Raw genomic sequence first — 20,808 nt, 5'->3', positions numbered from 1 at the left:
ATGTTCCCATGTTGAGTTTTTGGTGAGTTTTTCACTCTGTGTATTTTTTTTAAAATAAGCAAGTAACCTATTCCACTTAATAAGTGTAAAAATGCTGCAGAAAAATTAGCAACATCAAAAACTCACCAAAATCTCATCACGGCAACGTAAGTGCTATGTCATAACAGTGTCGGAGAAAGTCATTCAAAATCTCAGTGTAAAAATTAGCAAAGCTCCAGTTAAGATCATTGAAAAATTCAGCAAACTGACTCCATGAAGAAAGAAAAAAACCACAGGTAACTCCAGAAGAAAATTTTGATTTTTATTGCTAAGAAAACAGAGTTATTATGGAAGTTGAATCCTGGGAGGGTTGGTCATTTTAGTTCCATCGATAATTCAGGACTTCACTCAAGGCAAACTAAACAAAGGCTCTCTCTAAAGGCTACGTTCCCACAATGAGTTTTTGGTGAGTTTTTCCACTGTGTGTATTTTTGAAAATAAGCAAGTAACCTATTCTACTTAATAAGTGCAAAAATGCTGCAGAAAATCTGCAACATCAAAAACTCACCAAAATCTTATCATGGGAACGTAGCCTAAGAGCTCAGTGATATGTCATAACAGTGTCAGAAAAAGTCATTCAAAACGTCAGTATAAAAATGAGCCAAGCTCCGGTAAGGGCACTGAAAAATTAGCAAAGGTACTTAGTGAAGAAAGAAAAAAACACAGGGTAAGTCCAGAAGAAGATTTTTTTTTATTTCTAAGAAAACAAAGTTATTACGAAAGATGAATCCTGGGAGGGCTGGTCTTTATAGTTCCAATGATGTTTCAGGACTTCACTCAATGCAAACTGAAAGAAACAAGTAAAATATATAAGATAAAGATGGAAAACATCTAAGACACACAACAATGAAGTCAGATTACTTCTTGTAAAACTTAATCACAAGATTGGATTGCCCCCTGTAGATTTAAACCCTTGCCTCCAGGTTACTGCCAATCATGCAAAGTCTCTCCTTGACAATAGTAGACCTTACCTCAATAACAGAGCTGCCACTAGGAATTTCGGGGCCCCACCCATACTGGCAAAATTTTCAGGGCCCCCTTGAGACTCCGCCCAGGCTCCACCCCTCGAACTGTCCACAGTCCCACCTCTCTCTCTTGGAAAAACTCCACTTCTCATCAATCACACATTAACAGTTCCAATCTCCAGATCACACACATAGCCGGCAGCTATTGTTTTGGCCAAAAGATTTTTTAAATCTGCCACCACGACAACGTAGACTCTTTTGTCCAGGCCCTACTCTACTCTAATCTATTAAACATTTGTTAAAATATCCAATACAATTTATGTATATTTTTTATTTATTTTTCAATTTTTAAGCTGATCAATAATATCTCATCCAAAGGGACAAATACCACTGCACCCTGACCAGACCACATATTACCACCACATAGTGACCTATAATACCACATACAAGGAACAAATACCGCCACACCATGTCCAGACCACATATTACCACCACAGTGACAGAATAATATCACATACAAGGAACAAATACCGCCACACCATGTCCAGACCACATATTACCACCACAGTGACAGAATAATAGCACATACAAGGGACAAATACCACCGCACCATGCCCAGACCACATATTACCACCACATGGTGACTGAATACTACAAAACTGATCATTAATAAAAAAAACATAATACTATCACCTAAGTGCCATTATACACAGGATATCTGTACTTAGTATGCAGTGTCTGTGTACAGGTAATACAGTGATCACCGGTGACAGTATACACAGGAGCTCTGTATATAGTGCCAGTGTACAGGGAATACAGTGATCACCAGTGACATTATACAAAGAAGCTTTGTATATAGTGTATAGTGTCAGTGTACAGGTAACACACTGACTCACCAGTGATGTCTCTAGGTGAAGTCCTTCATCTTTGGTTTTCATATTTTACCCAGCACAGACCACCACCACTTCTTCCAGCCAGGACTCATCTCTGCAGGAAATAACACAGTTATCTAGAGCTCCGCTTGCAGAACACATTACTTGATTTTTTCCCAACTTCTTCACTACACCAGATGAAGAACAAAAGGCGTCATAGTGTCGCTCTGCACAGTAACAGAACCATCCCCCATTTAAAACAGTGTGCTCAAAAAATAAAATAAATACATCACTGCAGTAATAATATCCCTTAATTAGCCCCTGTGGTAATAATATCCCCCATCCTGGCCCCCATGTGTCTCATTCCTGGCTCCAGCCATATGTTCTCTCATCCTGCTCTTATTAGTATCCATTCTGCCCCCATATGATCTCCTGATCCTGCCCCATCTGACTCCATCGTATCCATCTTGCCCCATGATCCTGCACCATGTGTCTCCCATCCTGCCCCGTGTCTCACATCCTAACCCGTCCTGTGTCTCACTGTCACATTCTGCCCCCTCCTGTGTCTTACTGTCACATTCTGCACCCGTGCCTCACATTCTGCCCCCTCCTGTGTCTCACTGTCACATTCTGCCCCATGTCTCGCATTCTGCCCCATGTCTTCATTCTGCCCCATGTCTGCATTCTGCCACGTCTGCCCCCATGTCTGCCTTCTGCCCCATCATGTCTTGCTATCTGCCCCCATGTCTGCATTCTGCCCCATCATGATTTGCAATCTGCCCCATGTCTGCATTCTATCCCCATCATGTCTGCATTCTGCCCCCATGTCCTGCATTCTGCCCCCATGTCCTGCATTCTGCCCCCATGTCTGCATTCTGCCCCCATGTCCTGCATTCTGCCCCCATAATGTCTTGCAATCTGCCCCATGTCTGTATTCTGCCCCCATGTCTTGCATTCTGCCCCATGTCTGCATTCTGCCCCCATCATGTCTTGCAATCTGCCCCATGTCTGCATTCTGCCCCATGTCTGCATTCTGCCCCATCATGTCTTGCATTCTGCCCCATCATGTCTTGCATTCTGCCCCCATCATGTCTTGCATTCTGCCCCATGTCTACATTCTGCCCCCGTGTCTCAGTCTGCCCCCATGTCTGCCTTCTGCCCCCATGTCTGCCTCCTGCCCCTGTGTCTCAGTCTTCCTCGGGCCCCCCCCAGATTGCCGCTTTCAATAAAAAAACAAAAAACAAAAGCAAGTTCTTCTTACCTGGCCGCGCTCCTACGGCGAAGCTCCCTCCATGCAACTGAAGCACGCACTCACTCACCGGTGACTAACTATAATGTCAGCTGCCAGCCTCCGATTGGCTGTCGGCTGTTAACTATTGAAGTGCGGGCCGGCGGGCCCACATGTCAATAGCGTTCAACTGCCGCACCACAGCGCCGCTAAGGGCCCGGTTTAGCCTGCCGGTAGGGGCCCGGTGAGCATATGAGACAGGGCCCAATGCGGGCCCCCTCTGCCCACTAGGCCCCATATGCCAGTCAGGGCAGTAATGCCCTGATGGCGGCCCTGCTCAATAACATTTTCATACATGGTCACCTCAGACTCAATCATCATCCTCATAACATTGCAAGACATAGTCAGTGCCTTTAAAGGGAATCTGTCATCAGGTTTTTGCTACCTAATTTAAAAGCAGCATAATGTAGGGGCAGAGACCCTAATTCCACTGATGGGTCAGTTTCTGGGCTGCATGTTGTAGTTTTAATAAAATCAGTGCTTTATCAGCAGGAGATTATCACTAGAGTACAGAGTGGCAGCTTTCTGCCTATGCATAGTCTATACAGAAAAAGCTGCCAATCTGTGGTGTGGGTGGGTTATACAGAGCTCAGCATTCTGAGCTGTGCTATACTTGCAGCACATAAAACATCACTTGAATCAGAGTCTCTGCCCCTACACTATGCTTCTCTCCGGTTACAAAGCAAAAACCTGGTTACAGATTACCTTTAAGTTATTTCCAGATGTCAGTTATTCCATGCCATTGTCATGCAAATCAGTGCCTCTATAACATCATTGCCCTTGTAAAACTATCATCAAGAGATCTGATAAAATTGTCACAGTAAGTCCTCCCATAACATTGACAATCATGACCAGCCCATTATGGTTTTGCAACACAGTCAGTGCCACCATAACATTGTCAACCATATTCACCACTAGTGATGAGCGAGTATACTCGTTACTCGGGTGGTCACCTAGTATTTTGGCGTGCACTTAGATTTAGTTTGTGTCCACAGAGCTGCATGATTTGCAGCTGCTGGACAGCCTGAATACATGTGAGGAATGCCTGTTTGCTAGGGAATCCCCACATGTATTCAGGCTGTCTAGTAGTCGCAAATCATGCATCTGCGTGGACACCAACTAAATCTCCAAGCACGCCAAAATACTCGGAGGACAAACGAGCATGCTCGGGAAAAGCCGAGCAACGAGTATACTCGCTCATCACTATTCATCAACTCTATGAGTCACTTCTCCTATTGTAGATGTCTGATGTATCCAGTAATGCCTATACAGCATCCCAGCTTACCTTCCTCTTCCTCTACTTGTTGAGACTCTTGGTCTGGTTCCACATTCTCCTGGGTCTCTATTTCTTGGACTTGAGGCTCGGGGACCAACACTGGAAGCTGAGGCTCGGGGACTTCTTCAATCTGTGGCTCGAGGTCTTCTTCCTTTACTTGAGGCTCTGGGTCTATTTCCTGTATCTGAGGCTCGGGGTCTATTTGCTCTACCTGAGGCTCAGGGACTATTTCCTCTACCTGAGGCTCAGGGTCTGCTTCTTCTACCTGAGGCTCAGGGTCTGTTTCTTCTACCTGAGGCTCAGGGTCTGTTTCTTCTACTTGAGGCTCAGGATCCGTTTCCTCTACCTGAGGCTCAGAGTCTGTTTCCTCTACCTGAGGCTCAGGGTCTGTTTCTTCTACCTGAGGCTCAGTGTCTGTTTCTTCTACCTGAGGCTCAGGGTCTATTTCCTCTACCTGAGTCTCAGGGTCTGTTTCTTCTACCTGAGGCTCAGGGTCTGTTTCTTCTACCTGAGGCTCGGGGTCTATTTCCTCTACCTGAGGCTCGGGGTCTGTTTCTTCGACCTGAGACTCAGGGTCTGTTTCCTCTACCTGAGGCTCAGGGTCTGTTTCTTCTACCTGAGGCTCAGGGTCTGTTTCTTCTACCTGAGGCTCAGGGTCTGTTTCTTCTACCTGAGATTCAGGGTCTGTTTCTTCTACCTGAGGCTCAAGGTCTGTCTCTTCTACCTGAGGTTCAGGGTCTGTTTCTTCTACCTGAGGCTCAGGGTCTGTTTCTTCTACCTGAGGTTCAGGGTCTGTTTCTTCTACCTGAGGCTCAGGGTCTGTTTCTTCTACCTGAGGCTCGGGGTCTGTTTCTTCTACCTGAGGCTCAGGGTCTGTTTCTTCTACCTGAGGCTCAGGGTCTGTTTCCTCTACCTGAGGCTCGGGGTCTATTTCCTCTACCTGAGGCTCGGGGTCTGTTTCTTCTACCTGAGGTTCAGGGTCTGTTTCTTCTACCTGAGGCTCAGGGTCTGTTTCTTCTACCTGAGGCTCGGGGTCTATTTCTTCTACCTGAGGCTCGGGGTCTGTTTCTTCTACCTGAGGCTCGGGGTCTATTTCCTCTACCTGAGGCTTGGGGTCTGTTTCTTCTACCTGGGGCTTGGGGTCTGTTTCTTCTACCTGAGGCTCAGGGTCTATTTCCTCTACCTGTGGCTCAGGATCTATTTCCTCTACCTGAGGCTCAGGATCTATTTCCTCTACCTGAGGCTCAGGATCTATTTCCTCTACCTGAGGCTCGGGGTCTATTTCCTCTACCTGAGGCTCGGGGTCAGTTTCTTCTACCTGAGGCTCGGGGTCTGTTTCTTCTACCTGAGGCTCAGGGTCTATTTCCTCTACCTGAGGCTCAGGATCTATTTCCTCTACCTGAGGCTCAGGATCTATTTCCTCTATCTGAGGCTCAGGATCTATTTCCTCTATCTGAGGCTCGGGGTCTATTTCCTCTACCTGAGGCTCAGGATCTATTTCCTCTACCTGAGGCTCGGGGTCTATTTCCTCTACCTGAGGCTTGGGGTCAGTTTCTTCTACCTGAGGCTCGGGGTCTGTTTCTTCTACCTGAGGCTCAGGGTCTATTTCCTCTACCTGAGGCTCAGGATCTATTTCCTCTACCTGAGGCTCAGGATCTATTTCCTCTATCTGAGGCTCGGGGTCTATTTCCTCTACCTGAGGCTCGGGGTCTGTTTCTTCTACCAGAGGCTCGGGGTCTGTTTCTTCTACCTGAGGCTCAGGGTCTATTTCCTCTACCTGAGGCTCAGGGTCTATTTCCTCTACCTGAGGCTCAGGATCTATTTCCTCTACCATAGGCTCAGGCTCCGGTTGTATCTCTGGGACCTGAGGCTCAGGAGCTATTTCTGGAGCCACGACTTCAGGAATGTTGTAACACCAGATGACCCCAGAGATCCTGGAATCGAAGCAGCATCCTCTTCTGATACAATCCTGCTTACTGATACCCGGAAAGCCACAGTCTGTCCTCTCACGTGGTGTCAAAGTGCACTGAGCTTCATCTTCAAAAAAAAAACATAAAGATATCAGCTAAATTCCCAGTTTCTTCTGCAGTTGAAGAGTAAAGAATAATGATTCCAAATTCTAATAAAAAACATCATACTTACTAATGACTGGACCAGCTCCAGCATGCAGAAACTGGGCGGAGAGGATGACGAGAGCGAAGGCTGAGAGCATGTACAGCGACATTGTAGTCAGTACACCGGGAGCTTATAATAGATGCTTATTATCCGGACCTGCTGAACATTTATATACATCGGAGGTATTTGGATTTCTGATGAGAGCTGTTTACTAAGGGAGCTGCTATTTTTGCACATAATCCTGCTCTTAATTTCATCTTGCATGCACTTTGCAGACAGATTATTGTATTTGCTAACACTGTTTATAGATGTACCACATATGGAATAGTAGAAGAGAAGAAGTAAAATACAATATATAAAGCAGAATAATTGGAGATTTCGGAACATACAGATAAGAAAAAGACCAAGTAGTATGCGTGGGCGCAAAAAATAACAGATGGGAGAGTAGTCTGTGACCACTGAAAATGAGAGGTTTCTGTGCCGGTTTCTTTGGTTTGCTGTTTTATGGGGTTTAGAACCCCTTACAAGAAAAGATGTAAGTTGGAGTCTCCCGTTACATAGACTAGGATGGAGGCACTTTTCTGTGTTGAATGGCTGGAAAGATAGAGGCGTATGCTGTATTCAGTTAAAGGACTTTACTCTCGCAGAGGCAACATGCTTGATGGTTTCAGCAGTCTTACATGAAGGACAGGTTGATAGTTGAGAATCGATTCACACTTATGACACTTGGTTGGCGTCTGGGACAACTCTCTGACACTTCCTTTAGCAGCGCCTCCATCACTATTCAACAGTCTCTGGATCACTCCGAGGCTCGGTAGTGCAGCACAGGCCTTCCAGACGCGACGAGGTTTCGGATGACCCTGATCATGCATAAGGTCATCCCAGAAGTCCTGGCCTTGTAGGAAAATGCAGCGTGCGCAGCAGTAAGAAGATGTGTCAAGGACCGTACGGGGGAGATTGAGCAGCGGAGGTGGCTAGAGAGGCGAGAGGTGAGGTGAATATTATTTTTTTTAAACCTTTGGCCAGCACTCTATGATTCAGCAAAATGGTGGCCAGAGATAATTACAAAAAAAGCGCATTCTGGAGAATATACATTTTTGTAAAAATACAGAGTCTTACATAAGGCAACGTTTTGTGGTTTCAGCAATCTTACCAGTGACAACAGGTTTGCTTGATCATAGGTAGACAATTAGAGCAGACAGCTGTGTAGACACTCTGCTACCAATGCCGTCAGCAGCACATCCTCACTCTGGCATACTCTTCTACCAAAGTATTCAGCAGTGTATCCTCACTCTGGCATACTCTGCTTCCAGTGTCCTTAGCAGTGCATCCTCACTCTGGCATACTGTTATACCAAAGTATTCAGCAGCACATCCTCACTCTGGCATACTCTGCTACCACTGTATTTGGGAGTGCATCCTCACTCTGGCATACTCTGCTACCACTGTATTTGGGAGTGCATCCTCACTCTGGAATACTCTGCTACCACTGTATTTGGGAGTGCATCCTCACTCTGGAATACTCTGCTCCCAATGTCTTTAGCAGTGCATCCTCACTCTGGAATACTCTGCTCCCAATGTCTTTAGCAGTGCATCCTCACTCTGGAATACTCTGCTCCCAATGTCTTTAGCAGTGCATCCTCACTCTGGAATACTCTGCTCCCAATGTCTTTAGCAGTGCATCCTCACTCTGGAATACTCTGCTCCCAATGTCTTTAGCAGTGCATCCTCACTCTGGCATACTCTGCTACCACTGTATTTGGGAGTGCATCCTCACTCTGGAATACTCTGCTACCAATGTCTTTAGCAGTGCATCCTCACTCTGGAATACTCTGCTCCCAATGTCTTTAGCAGTGCATCCTCACTCTGGCATACTCTGCTACCACTGTATTTGGGAGTGCATCCTCACTCTGGAATACTCTGCTCCCAATGTCTTTAGCAGTGCATCCTCACTCTGGAATACTCTGCTCCCAATGTCTTTAGCAGTGCATCCTCACTCTGGAATACTCTGCTCCCAATGTCTTTAGCAGTGCATCCTCACTCTGGAATACTCTGCTCCCAATGTCTTTAGCAGTGCATCCTCACTCTGGAATACTCTGCTCCCAATGTCTTTAGCAGTGCATCCTCACTCTGGAATACTCTGCTCCCAATGTCTTTAGCAGTGCATCCTCACTCTGGCATACTCTGCTACCACTGTATTTGGGAGTGCATCCTCACTCTGGAATACTCTGCTCCCAATGTCTTTAGCAGTGCATCCTCACTCTGGAATACTCTGCTCCCAATGTCTTTAGCAGTGCATCCTCACTCTGGAATACTCTGCTCCCAATGACTTTAGCAGTGCATCCTCACTCTGGCATACTCTGCTACCACTGTATTTGGGAGTGCATCCTCACTCTGGAATACTCTGCTCCCAATGTCTTTAGCAGTGCATCCTCACTCTGGAATACTCTGCTCCCAATGTCTTTAGCAGTGCATCCTCACTCTGGAATACTCTGCTCCCAATGTCTTTAGCAGTGCATCCTCACTCTGGAATACTCTGCTCCCAATGTCTTTAGCAGTGCATCCTCACTCTGGAATACTCTGCTCCCAATGTCTTTAGCAGTGCATCCTCACTCTGGCATACTCTGCTACCACTGTATTTGGGAGTGCATCCTCACTCTGGCATACTCTGCTACCACTGTATTTGGGAGTGCATCCTCACTCTGGAATACTCTGCTCCCAATGTCTTTAGCAGTGCATCCTCACTCTGGAATACTCTGCTCCCAATGTCTTTAGCAGTGCATCCTCACTCTGGAATACTCTGCTCCCAATGTCTTTAGCAGTGCATCCTCACTCTGGAATACTCTGCTCCCAATGTCTTTAGCAGTGCATCCTCACTCTGGAATACTCTGCTCCCAATGTCTTTAGCAGTGCATCCTCACTCTGGAATACTCTGCTCCCAATGTCTTTAGCAGTGCATCCTCACTCTGGAATACTCTGCTCCCAATGTCTTTAGCAGTGCATCCTCACTCTGGAATACTCTGCTCCCAATGTCTTTAGCAGTGCATCCTCACTCTGGCATACTCTGCTACCACTGTATTTGGGAGTGCATCCTCACTCTGGAATACTCTGCTACCAATGTCTTTAGCAGTGCATCCTCACTCTGGAATACTCTGCTCCCAATGTCTTTAGCAGTGCATCCTCACTCTGGCATACTCTGCTACCACTGTATTTGGGAGTGCATCCTCACTCTGGAATACTCTGCTCCCAATGTCTTTAGCAGTGCATCCTCACTCTGGAATACTCTGCTCCCAATGTCTTTAGCAGTGCATCCTCACTCTGGAATACTCTGCTCCCAATGTCTTTAGCAGTGCATCCTCACTCTGGAATACTCTGCTCCCAATGTCTTTAGCAGTGCATCCTCACTCTGGAATACTCTGCTCCCAATGTCTTTAGCAGTGCATCCTCACTCTGGAATACTCTGCTCCCAATGTCTTTAGCAGTGCATCCTCACTCTGGCATACTCTGCTACCACTGTATTTGGGAGTGCATCCTCACTCTGGAATACTCTGCTCCCAATGTCTTTAGCAGTGCATCCTCACTCTGGAATACTCTGCTCCCAATGTCTTTAGCAGTGCATCCTCACTCTGGAATACTCTGCTCCCAATGACTTTAGCAGTGCATCCTCACTCTGGCATACTCTGCTACCACTGTATTTGGGAGTGCATCCTCACTCTGGAATACTCTGCTCCCAATGTCTTTAGCAGTGCATCCTCACTCTGGAATACTCTGCTCCCAATGTCTTTAGCAGTGCATCCTCACTCTGGAATACTCTGCTCCCAATGTCTTTAGCAGTGCATCCTCACTCTGGAATACTCTGCTCCCAATGTCTTTAGCAGTGCATCCTCACTCTGGAATACTCTGCTCCCAATGTCTTTAGCAGTGCATCCTCACTCTGGCATACTCTGCTACCACTGTATTTGGGAGTGCATCCTCACTCTGGCATACTCTGCTACCACTGTATTTGGGAGTGCATCCTCACTCTGGAATACTCTGCTCCCAATGTCTTTAGCAGTGCATCCTCACTCTGGAATACTCTGCTCCCAATGTCTTTAGCAGTGCATCCTCACTCTGGAATACTCTGCTCCCAATGTCTTTAGCAGTGCATCCTCACTCTGGCATACTCTGCTACCACTGTATTTGGGAGTGCATCCTCACTCTGGAATACTCTGCTCCCAATGTCTTTAGCAGTGCATCCTCACTCTGGAATACTCTGCTCCCAATGTCTTTAGCAGTGCATCCTCACTCTGGAATACTCTGCTCCCAATGTCTTTAGCAGTGCATCCTCACTCTGGAATACTCTGCTCCCAATGTCTTTAGCAGTGCATCCTCACTCTGGAATACTCTGCTCCCAATGTCTTTAGCAGTGCATCCTCACTCTGGAATACTCTGCTCCCAATGTCTTTAGCAGTGCATCCTCACTCTGGAATACTCTGCTCCCAATGTCTTTAGCAGTGCATCCTCACTCTGGCATACTCTGCTACCACTGTATTTGGGAGTGCATCCTCACTCTGGAATACTCTGCTCCCAATGTCTTTAGCAGTGCATCCTCACTCTGGAATACTCTGCTCCCAATGTCTTTAGCAGTGCATCCTCACTCTGGAATACTCTGCTCCCAATGTCTTTAGCAGTGCATCCTCACTCTGGAATACTCTGCTCCCAATGTCTTTAGCAGTGCATCCTCACTCTGGAATACTCTGCTCCCAATGTCTTTAGCAGTGCATCCTCACTCTGGAATACTCTGCTCCCAATGTCTTTAGCAGTGCATCCTCACTCTGGAATACTCTGCTCCCAATGTCTTTAGCAGTGCATCCTCACTCTGGAATTCTCTGCTCCCAATGTCTTTAGCAGTGCATCCTCACTCTGGCATACTCTGCTACCACTGTATTTGGGAGTGCATCCTCACTCTGGAAAACTCTGCTCCCAATGTCTTTAGCAGTGCATCCTCACTCTGGAATACTCTGCTCCCAATGTCTTTAGCAGTGCATCCTCACTCTGGAATACTCTGCTCCCAATGTCTTTAGCAGTGCATCCTCACTCTGGAATACTCTGCTCCCAATGTCTTTAGCAGTGCATCCTCACTCTGGAATACTCTGCTCCCAATGTCTTTAGCAGTGCATCCTCACTCTGGCATACTCTGCTACCACAGTATTTGGGAGTGCATCCTCACTCTGGAATACTCTGCTCCCAATGTCTTTAGCAGTGCATCCTCACTCTGGAATACTCTGCTCCCAATGTCTTTAGCAGTGCATCCTCACTCTGGAATACTCTGCTCCCAATGTCTTTAGCAGTGCATCCTCACTCTGGAATACTCTGCTCCCAATGTCTTTAGCAGTGCATCCTCACTCTGGCATACTCTGCTACCACTGTATTTGGGAGTGCATCCTCACTCTGGAATACTCTGCTCCCAATGTCTTTAGCAGTGCATCCTCACTCTGGAATACTCTGCTCCCAATGTCTTTAGCAGTGCATCCTCACTCTGGAATACTCTGCTCCCAATGTCTTTAGCAGTGCATCCTCACTCTGGCATACTCTGCTACCACTGTATTTGGGAGTGCATCCTCACTCTGGAATACTCTGCTCCCAATGTCTTTAGCAGTGCATCCTCACTCTGGAATACTCTGCTCCCAATGTCTTTAGCAGTGCATCCTCACTCTGGAATACTCTGCTCCCAATGTCTTTAGCAGTGCATCCTCACTCTGGAATACTCTGCTCCCAATGTCTTTAGCAGTGCATCCTCACTCTGGAATACTCTGCTCCCAATGTCTTTAGCAGTGCATCCTCACTCTGGAATACTCTGCTCCCAATGTCTTTAGCAGTGCATCCTCACTCTGGAATACTCTGCTCCCAATGTCTTTAGCAGTGCATCCTCACTCTGGCATACTCTGCTACCACTGTATTTGGGAGTGCATCCTCACTCTGGAATACTCTGCTCCCAATGTCTTTAGCAGTGCATCCTCACTTTGGAATACTCTGCTCCCAATGTCTTTAGCAGTGCATCCTCACTCTGGAATACTCTGCTCCCAATGTCTTTAGCAGTGCATCCTCACTCTGGCATACTCTGCTACCACTGTATTTGGGAGTGCATCCTCACTCTGGAATACTCTGCTCCCAATGTCTTTAGCAGTGCATCCTCACTCTGGAATACTCTGCTCCCAATGTCTTTAGCAGTGCATCCTCACTCTGGAATACTCTGCTCCCAATGTCTTTAGCAGTGCATCCTCACTCTGGAATACTCTGCTCCCAATGTCTTTAGCAGTGCATCCTCACTCTGGCATACTCTGCTACCACTGTATTTGGGAGTGCATCCTCACTCTGGAATACTCTGCTCCCAATGTCTTTAGCAGTGCATCCTCACTCTGGAATACTCTGCTCCCAATGTCTTTAGCAGTGCATCCTCACTCTGGAATACTCTGCTCCCAATGTCTTTAGCAGTGCATCCTCACTCTGGAATACTCTGCTCCCAATGTCTTTAGCAGTGCATCCTCACTCTGGCATACTCTGCTACCACTGTATTTGGGAGTGCATCCTCACTCTGGAATACTCTGCTCCCAATGTCTTTAGCAGTGCATCCTCACTCTGGCATACTCTGCTCCCAATGTCTTTAGCAGTGCATCCTCACTCTGGCATACTCCGCTACCACTGTATTTGGGAGTGCATCCTCACTCTGGAATACTCTGCTACCAATGTCTTTAGCAGTGCATCCTCACTCTGGCATACTTTGCTACCAATGTATTCAGCAACATATCTTCTCAAGGCTCTATCAGGCGAAACGCGCATTGGGGAGGGCACACTGTGACACAATCCCTGCCATTTGATCAGGTATAACAATTGCTTATTTATAATGGTTACTTATATACACATGTATATGGTGTGTTCTTTCTTTACTTTCTTTCAGGCCTTAGAAATGTGCAATATATTAGGGATTTATGATGCTTATAACTGTAGTTGATATATGTACCCCCTTTCTTAATTGGTGCACCCTGTTTCTCGTACATGTGCTGGTTGTTCCTTCTCCCATCTCCATGTACCCTCACTATTTTCAATAAAGAGCTCCTGTATTTTTGAGTAGATTTGAGATTATTGATCGTAATTTTTCGGTTCGTGTTGTTATACCAATGTCTTCAGAAGTGCATCCTCGCTCATGCGTACTCTGCTACCAATGAGCTCAGCAGCACATCCTCGCTCATGCGTACTCTGCTACCAATGTGTTCAGCAGCACATCCTCACTCTGACATGCTCTACCACCAGTACTCGATGGCATCTCCATGACACTCTTTTTCCAGCATATACCCCTCAGAGCCCAACTCACATTCACCTCTCCATTGGCAGGTATATACCGGTAGCTCCTCTGGCACTTTGTCTATCCTTTAGACCTACTCCCTTTGTCCACCAAATATCTGGCCGCCACACACAGGCACATTAGTCATCTGTGGTATGGCACTAGTCTATACACTCAGACAACAGTTTAATGACTTTCTGTGGTGTGGCAACCTCCGTACCCTTGACAAATCCTCATCTTCTAGTTGACGCAGTATTCACAGTAAGGAATGATTCTCAGCCTCACCTTCTCCCAACATTGGTGGTATTGCCTCAATGAGGTGTTCTGATCGATTCCACCTGAGAAACTACGCTGATCGCAGTTCAGGATGAAGCTTTTCATCTGTTCCCCAGTTGCCTTTACTAAGCTACTCACCCCCACTTGACTTGCTAACTAGCTATGACGGGGAATCTTCTGAAGGACTCTCTTCCATTTGCCTTGTTGCCCAGTCACTCATCTCTACTGTTGGGAAACTGTTACGACGCTCCTCACCGACCCCTGATCCTGTCATGCCACCAGTAACTTAGTTAATTAACTGATTATGGAGGCAGTACAATCTTTACCCCTATTGATTGGCACCTTTAATGTCTTCACTGCTAATCAATGGCACATCTTCTAGGAATTATTTGACCACAGACCCAACAGCTATAACATCACTAACCACAGCTGTCTAGTGATATATATTTCTGTGGCAACACACTGTCCAATAGAGCATACCAGGGAATTTCAGGGACAACCCCCGAGGAGCGGGAGCGCCACAACGTTCCCCCTTAGGGTGCCAACCTCCAATGACAGCCAGAGTTGCAGCACAGGATTGATATAGGGTCTATCCGGGTATATATATGCGATATCCTATTGATGTGTTTACATGGTTGCAGATTTTGTAAATTATATGTTGTTTGTCAGTGTATGACTTTTTTAAGGTGATTTACTAAAGATCTTACTTTAATATATTAGGTCCCCATATGATTCCCTACTGATTGAGACCTTACAACACAAATTTTCTTGAATTAATTTTTTGCATAATAATATTACAGTAAACATATTAAAGCATCAATGCAAAATTAACTCAATGTGCCTAGTAATATCTGCATAACAATAAGAACCACATAAGGAGATGTCTCCAGTGGTGTAACTAGAGTCTGATGGGCCCCGTTGCAAGACTGGGACTGGGCCCCCCCATCCTAAACATATATATAGATGCTCTCCCCCCGCAGTGCACATCCTCTTGTAAAAATGACAGCTAACTTTGGCTGGCAATGTGTAATGTCGCACACGAGCCCTATGTGTCTGCGCGTGACCATACACTTTATTGTATGTGCATCCAAGGACGCACATCCAGCTGGAAGTTCTGCTGGCGACCACAGTTGTTACGCCCTTGGATGTCTCGAACATAGAATGGTAGAGTTGGAAGGGACCTCCTGGGCCATCTGGTCCAACCCCCTGCTCAAAGCAGGATTCGCTAAATCATCCCAGTCAGATATCTGTCCAGCCTCTGTTTGAAGACTTCCATTGAAGGAGAACTCACCACCTCTCGTGGCAGCCTGTTTCACGAGAAGTGGAATAGTAGTTCTTGTAATGTTTGAGCTTTTTGCAATAGGGGGTCGATTTAATTTTCAGCCGTGTCATATGGGTGTCTGAAATAAATGGCACTTATACTTTATATTTTTCTTACTTGTTCTCTTCCATTATATGTGCAAACATTCAGAGCAAATATTGTAATCTATCTGCAAAGTGCATGGAAGACAAATTAGGAGGTGGATTATCGGATCGTCTAAGTGTCCTACAACATTTCCTCGTGATCGCCTGACATGTGTTTTCCAACACCTTCAATGCAATGCGATCTAACATCTTGCATGTCTCTCTCTAACACACCACATGTAACCCATGTTACATGCAATAAATATGTATTTCCCCCCCTGGTGTAAATGTCGCTGTTCTCCTGAATCTGGAGATGTTTTTCTTTTGTTCCTGTGCCTCTCAGTTCCTGAGCTATGGCCCTTTATTTCCTATATGTAAAAATCTAGTCTGTTGACAAATGGGTGTGGTCATCAAATCATCCCTTGAGGATCACGCCCAGTTGGATAAGAAGACTAGATTTATATACTGGTAATAGGGAGCCATATTTCGGGAACGGAGAGGAGCAGGAAAATAAGAAAATCAACGCTGGATTCAGGAGAACAGCGGCATTGACACCAGAGGAAAAAATACATATTTATTTCAAGTGACAGGTTTTCTTTAATACTTTATATTTGGTCCTTTAACACATTCCATATATATTGTCAGAATGAAAGGTGAAATTCAGATTTTTTCTGGGGGGGCTTTGCAATGTCACAGGGGGTCACTAAATTATGGAAGTAATAGAGGGGGCACAATTACTTTCTGGAATCACAATACTGGAATTGTTACTACAGTGTGAAGGCACAATGGTGCACAGACAAGGCACTATTTCAATGTAGAAGTTCATTGGGGTCATTATTACTATGTAGAGAACTAGAGAGGGGGCATTATTACTGTGCTGGCCATAGGGGATTGTAGTACTGTGCAAGGAAACAGTGCAGGTGTCATTACTGTCTAGGGCACATTGAATGATTATTGGCTTCAATAGAGGCAAAAAGAACTGAAGAGTGTCCTGAAAATTCGATGAGCAAAAGATGTCTGTTGGCATGGTCCAGTCCGGAGTTTATTTTCTGCTGTCCTTTCTCTGGACTGGTCATGCAGGGGTTAATCTCCTCAGCCTCGTTCTGGAGATAGCTGGGCTATTTCAGTCTCTCACAGCCTGCTGACCAGTGTTAGTGATAGCTCAAGCTTCCAACTTAGAGCCTCTGACCCTTGTTCCTTGGTGATCCTCCTGCCTTTGACTGATATTCACGTGTATGACCCGGACTGATTTCTGACCCCGTCTCTTGGTATTCGTCTCTGCTGTTACGTTCCCTCTCTGGCATCTGACTCCCTGGCTCGTACCCCGACCACGTATTTCGTCTCACGTTTTGGACACCGTGCTCATGTTCTGGCTTTCTGACTCTGGGCTTGGTATTTTGACTACGTGTACTGCTGCTTCTTCTGGTACGTCTGCTCCTGCTAGTTTCTGACTCAGTTCATCTGACTATTCTCTCTCGTTACCTGTGGCACCTGTGCTGTTGCTCAGGGTTGCTGCTCTTAGTGTGTAACCTCTCTTCCCTCATCAGCTCCCCCTGGTGGAGGTTTCACTACAACGGGATTTTGCACCTGTTTTTTCTTTGGTCATGGATCTGCTGCATAACTTGGCAGATCAAGTGTCCAGTTTGACGCAGATGGCGCAGGACTTTTCTGTGAATCATCAGTCCCTTGTCATGTCTCATACCCACTTACAGAAAGAACTGACTGAGACTATTAAGACCATGCAGGGAAACACCTCTCATATTGTTTGTCCACCAGGTGACTCTGTAGATGTTATTTTGCACTCTCCTGAACCCTCAGTTAAACTTCCTGACACATTTTCTGGCGAAAAGGATAAATTTCACATATTCAAGGAGAGTTGTAAATTATGGTTTTCTCTTACACCCTGATCGTCTGGGGATGAGACTCAGCAGGTGGGGATTGTTATCTCCTTACTTAGGGAGGGTCCCCAATCCTGGGCTTTCTCGTTGCCCCCTACTGCCCCGGAACGGATGTCGGTAGATAGGTTCTTTGAGGCCCTAGGACTTATCTATGACGAACCGGACCGTGTTAGGGTGGCAGAGGACACTATTATGGGTCTGGGGCAAGGGAAGCACTCAGCCGAATGGTACAGCTCCGAATTCCGTCGATGGTCCACTGAGGTGTCCTGGGACGACTCTGCACTGAGATGTCTGTTCAGGAAGGGACTGTCGGATTGCTTGAAGGATGCTCTGGCTCTCCATCCACCTCCCAGCTCATTGGAGGAGGCTATGACTCAGGCTATCCGTATGGATCGGAGACTGCGGGAGAGAGGTGTTACTCAGGGAGGGTTTCCGTTTTTCCCTGCTAACCCTGATGTTTTGCTTCCATCTGAACCTATGGAGGTGGGAGCCACCAACCCCCAGGAGAAGGAGAGGAAACGGCGACGTGATGGAAAGTTGTGTTTTTACTGAGGAGATCCCAGACATTGGAAAAAAGACTGCCCCTCCTGTCCTCCGACTAACAAGCGGCTGAGTCTAGGTGATAATCGTGGAGGTCACCCAGACTCTCAGGTACCTTTTTCTTCATTTTCAAAGATACTGCTAAAGGTGGAACTTGGTGTTGAGAACGGCTTTTTCCATACGTCGGCTTTTGTTGACTGTGGGTCATCCCTGAACCTGATTGACTCTAAGCTGGTGGCTTGCTGTAGATTAGGGATAGTTAGATTGGGGACTCCCTTAAATATTGTGGCTATTGACGCTACACCTCTCACTAAGGATGGTCTCCATTTCATTTCTAAAGAATTCACCCTCAGGGTGGGGGCCCTACACCAGGAGCGCATGTCATGCTTTGTTTTGGATAATCTCCCTGCTGGCCTGGTGTTAGGGTTTCCCTGGTTGCAACGGCATAAGCCGGTTATTGACTGGGGGTCCCGGGATATTGTTAAATGGGGACCTGGTTGTTCGAAAATTGTCTTGCTATTGTGTCTATGTCATCCGTCAGTCTGGAGGGTTTTCCAGAGTACCTGAAGGATTTTGAGGATGTGTTCTCCGAAAAGGAGGCTGAGGTTCTACCACCACACCGCCCATTCGATTGTGCCGTGGATCTTGTTCCCGGTGCCAAATTGCCCAAAGCCCGGCTGTACAATCTCTCCAGCCCTGAGCGGTCTGCTATGAAGGAGTATATTTCTGAGAGCCTCTGTAAAGGGCATATACGGCCATCTGTCTGTCCCGTGGCAGCGGGCTTCTTTTTTGCAAAAAAAAAGGATGGTGGTTTACGCCCATGCCTCGATTTTCGAGTACTGAATAAAATAACCATAAGAAACACTTATCCTCTCCCACTGATACCTGATTTGTACAATCAATTGTTGAGGGCCAGGTGGTTCTCTAAGTTGGACCTCAGTGGAGCGTACAATCTCATCCGTGTGCGGGAGGGGGATGAATGGAAAACTGCATTTCTCACATCTGAGGGTCTACTTGAAAATTTGGTTATGCCCTTCGGTTTGACTAACGCACCAGCGGTAGAGTTGAGCGACTTTTGTTTTTTTAGGGTCGAGTTTCGTTTCGTGAAACCCGACATTTCCAAAAGTCGGGTCGAGCAAGATCGGCCGACTATAGGGAAATGTCGGGGTCATCCCGAAACACGAAACCCAATGTAAGTCAATGGGGAATAAAAGTCGGCAGTGAGAGGAGGACAGGAAACACACCTACAGTGCCCATTTGAATGCCAAAAGCATCAATTCTTCTTACTTAAGCTTGTCAACCTTAATTAACTTCATAATACAAGTTACGCACTGAAAAATGGGGGTTATTTGGCTAAAGTTGTGGAGGGGTAGGGCTGGCTCCAGGTTTTCATGTGCCCTGGGCCAAAGAGCGCCCCTTTAACACATACCACAACTCATCATGCTCCGATACGGCAGAGAAATAGCGGTATAGTACAATGAAAAATACTTCACAATTTACATCTCATGACAAGGCCCATCTATTTCTCCATACAGAATCATTGGTCCCATATAATGTTTGAAACAGTATATGATGAGCTCCACATAATGCTACAGTATATGTTGGTCCCCATGGATGAAGCTCCACTGTCTTATGGGCCCAAATAATGCTCCAAACATAATGGGCCCCATTTCTAATGCGCTAATGTATAATTGGCCCTGTAAATGCTGCTCCAGTGTCTGATGTCCACCTTTGGAATGTTCCAGTGTATGGTGGGCCCCATCTATCATTCTCCAGAGTATAGTGCTCCCCAAAAATTGCTGTCCCAACATTGAAAACAATGAAATAAGTCTCCTCGCTATGGAATCCCTGTACTAGTCTGGACTCCTCGTTGTTCCCATCTTCCATCTCACTGCACAGTATTTCAACCTTGCAAGTGCTGTGATCCTGAGCAAGCAGGGGGGGCCCACTCGTTGGCGACGACACTGGCACAGGGCTCCTGATAGTACGGTGGTGTGTCTGATGGCGGGTGGGCCGAACCTGCACTTTCATCTGCAGCTTCCTCTTTGTCACCGTGTAAGATGGAACTGTATATGGGAAGGGTAACCTGAGTTTCATCAGGGTCAGATTCAGGCCGTGTAGCGTGCGAGGGGAATGTAGTGGTCTGGGTCAATGTACCAGCAGATTCATCGAGCAGTGGCTGGGCATCAGTGCACTTGTGTCGCCCCCAGGAGTACGGTCGCCACAGTGGCATTACCTTCCTCCTAGGGAGTGTGATGTCATGCTTGGGAGCAACGAAGGATCTCTCTAGCAGGTTAACTGATTGGGCGGCGTTATTCCCACGAGTCATGACCCTCCAAACAGCGTTCATGAAGGCAAAGTGTTTGTTTTACGTGGGCAGTATGGTTGCAAAGCTGAACCTTAAAGGAATGTCCAGAAGGGCACCACCAGGAGTGGAGCCTATGGTTTAATTCGACTCCACCTGGGAATCCTCAACCATGCCAGCTACAGAAAAGATGCACACATTGCAAGCTTAATTCCGTTAACGAACGAGACTCCGTCATGCCCCGCGGTCTGAGTCCGGCTTACTAGAGGGACACGTGAGGCTCTGGCACATGAGATTGGCCAATAACTGGTGTGTCATGCCCTTACATGTCTGTGGCTGCATGTGCGCTACACTGAAAAGGCCAGCGTTTGTCGCTTACAGGTGCAGATAACCCGCTGAACAACGTTAGTGATGGGGATCACTGATTACAATTATTACCCGTGAACGATGATTTCCCAGTAAGTGCAGGTCAACCGCAGTTCTGGAATTAGGCCTAACCGTCATTCCTGA

The 20,808-nt window shown here is 46.6% G+C and overlaps 1 protein-coding gene across 1 annotated transcript in view; it reads right to left on the bottom strand.

The window, feature by feature from the left end:
- Positions 1-280: 280 nt before the first annotated feature.
- The window catches only part of LOC141091557 (uncharacterized), a 129,476-nt gene continuing 108,948 nt past the window's right edge, over positions 281-20,808 (bottom strand). The window contains exons 9-14 of the mRNA XM_073577222.1: positions 7,236-7,529; positions 7,113-7,149; positions 6,583-6,684; positions 4,450-6,477; positions 1,901-1,991; positions 281-826 (exon numbers count right to left, since the gene is read on the bottom strand). Coding sequence (XP_073433323.1) covers positions 1,939-1,991; positions 4,450-6,477; positions 6,583-6,684; positions 7,113-7,149; positions 7,236-7,529 — 2,514 coding nt within the window. The 3' untranslated portion in view covers positions 281-826; positions 1,901-1,938. The remainder of the gene's footprint in view (positions 827-1,900; positions 1,992-4,449; positions 6,478-6,582; positions 6,685-7,112; positions 7,150-7,235; positions 7,530-20,808) is intronic.

The sequence above is a fragment of the Dendrobates tinctorius genome, unplaced genomic scaffold (assembly GCF_039654945.1).
Source record: "Dendrobates tinctorius isolate UK_male_01 unplaced genomic scaffold, ASM3965494v1 ptg000054l, whole genome shotgun sequence".
Classification (NCBI taxonomy): domain Eukaryota; kingdom Metazoa; phylum Chordata; class Amphibia; order Anura; family Dendrobatidae; genus Dendrobates; species Dendrobates tinctorius.
The sequence above is the reverse complement of the archived record's forward strand: the minus strand, read 5'-3'. Positions and strand labels throughout refer to the sequence as shown.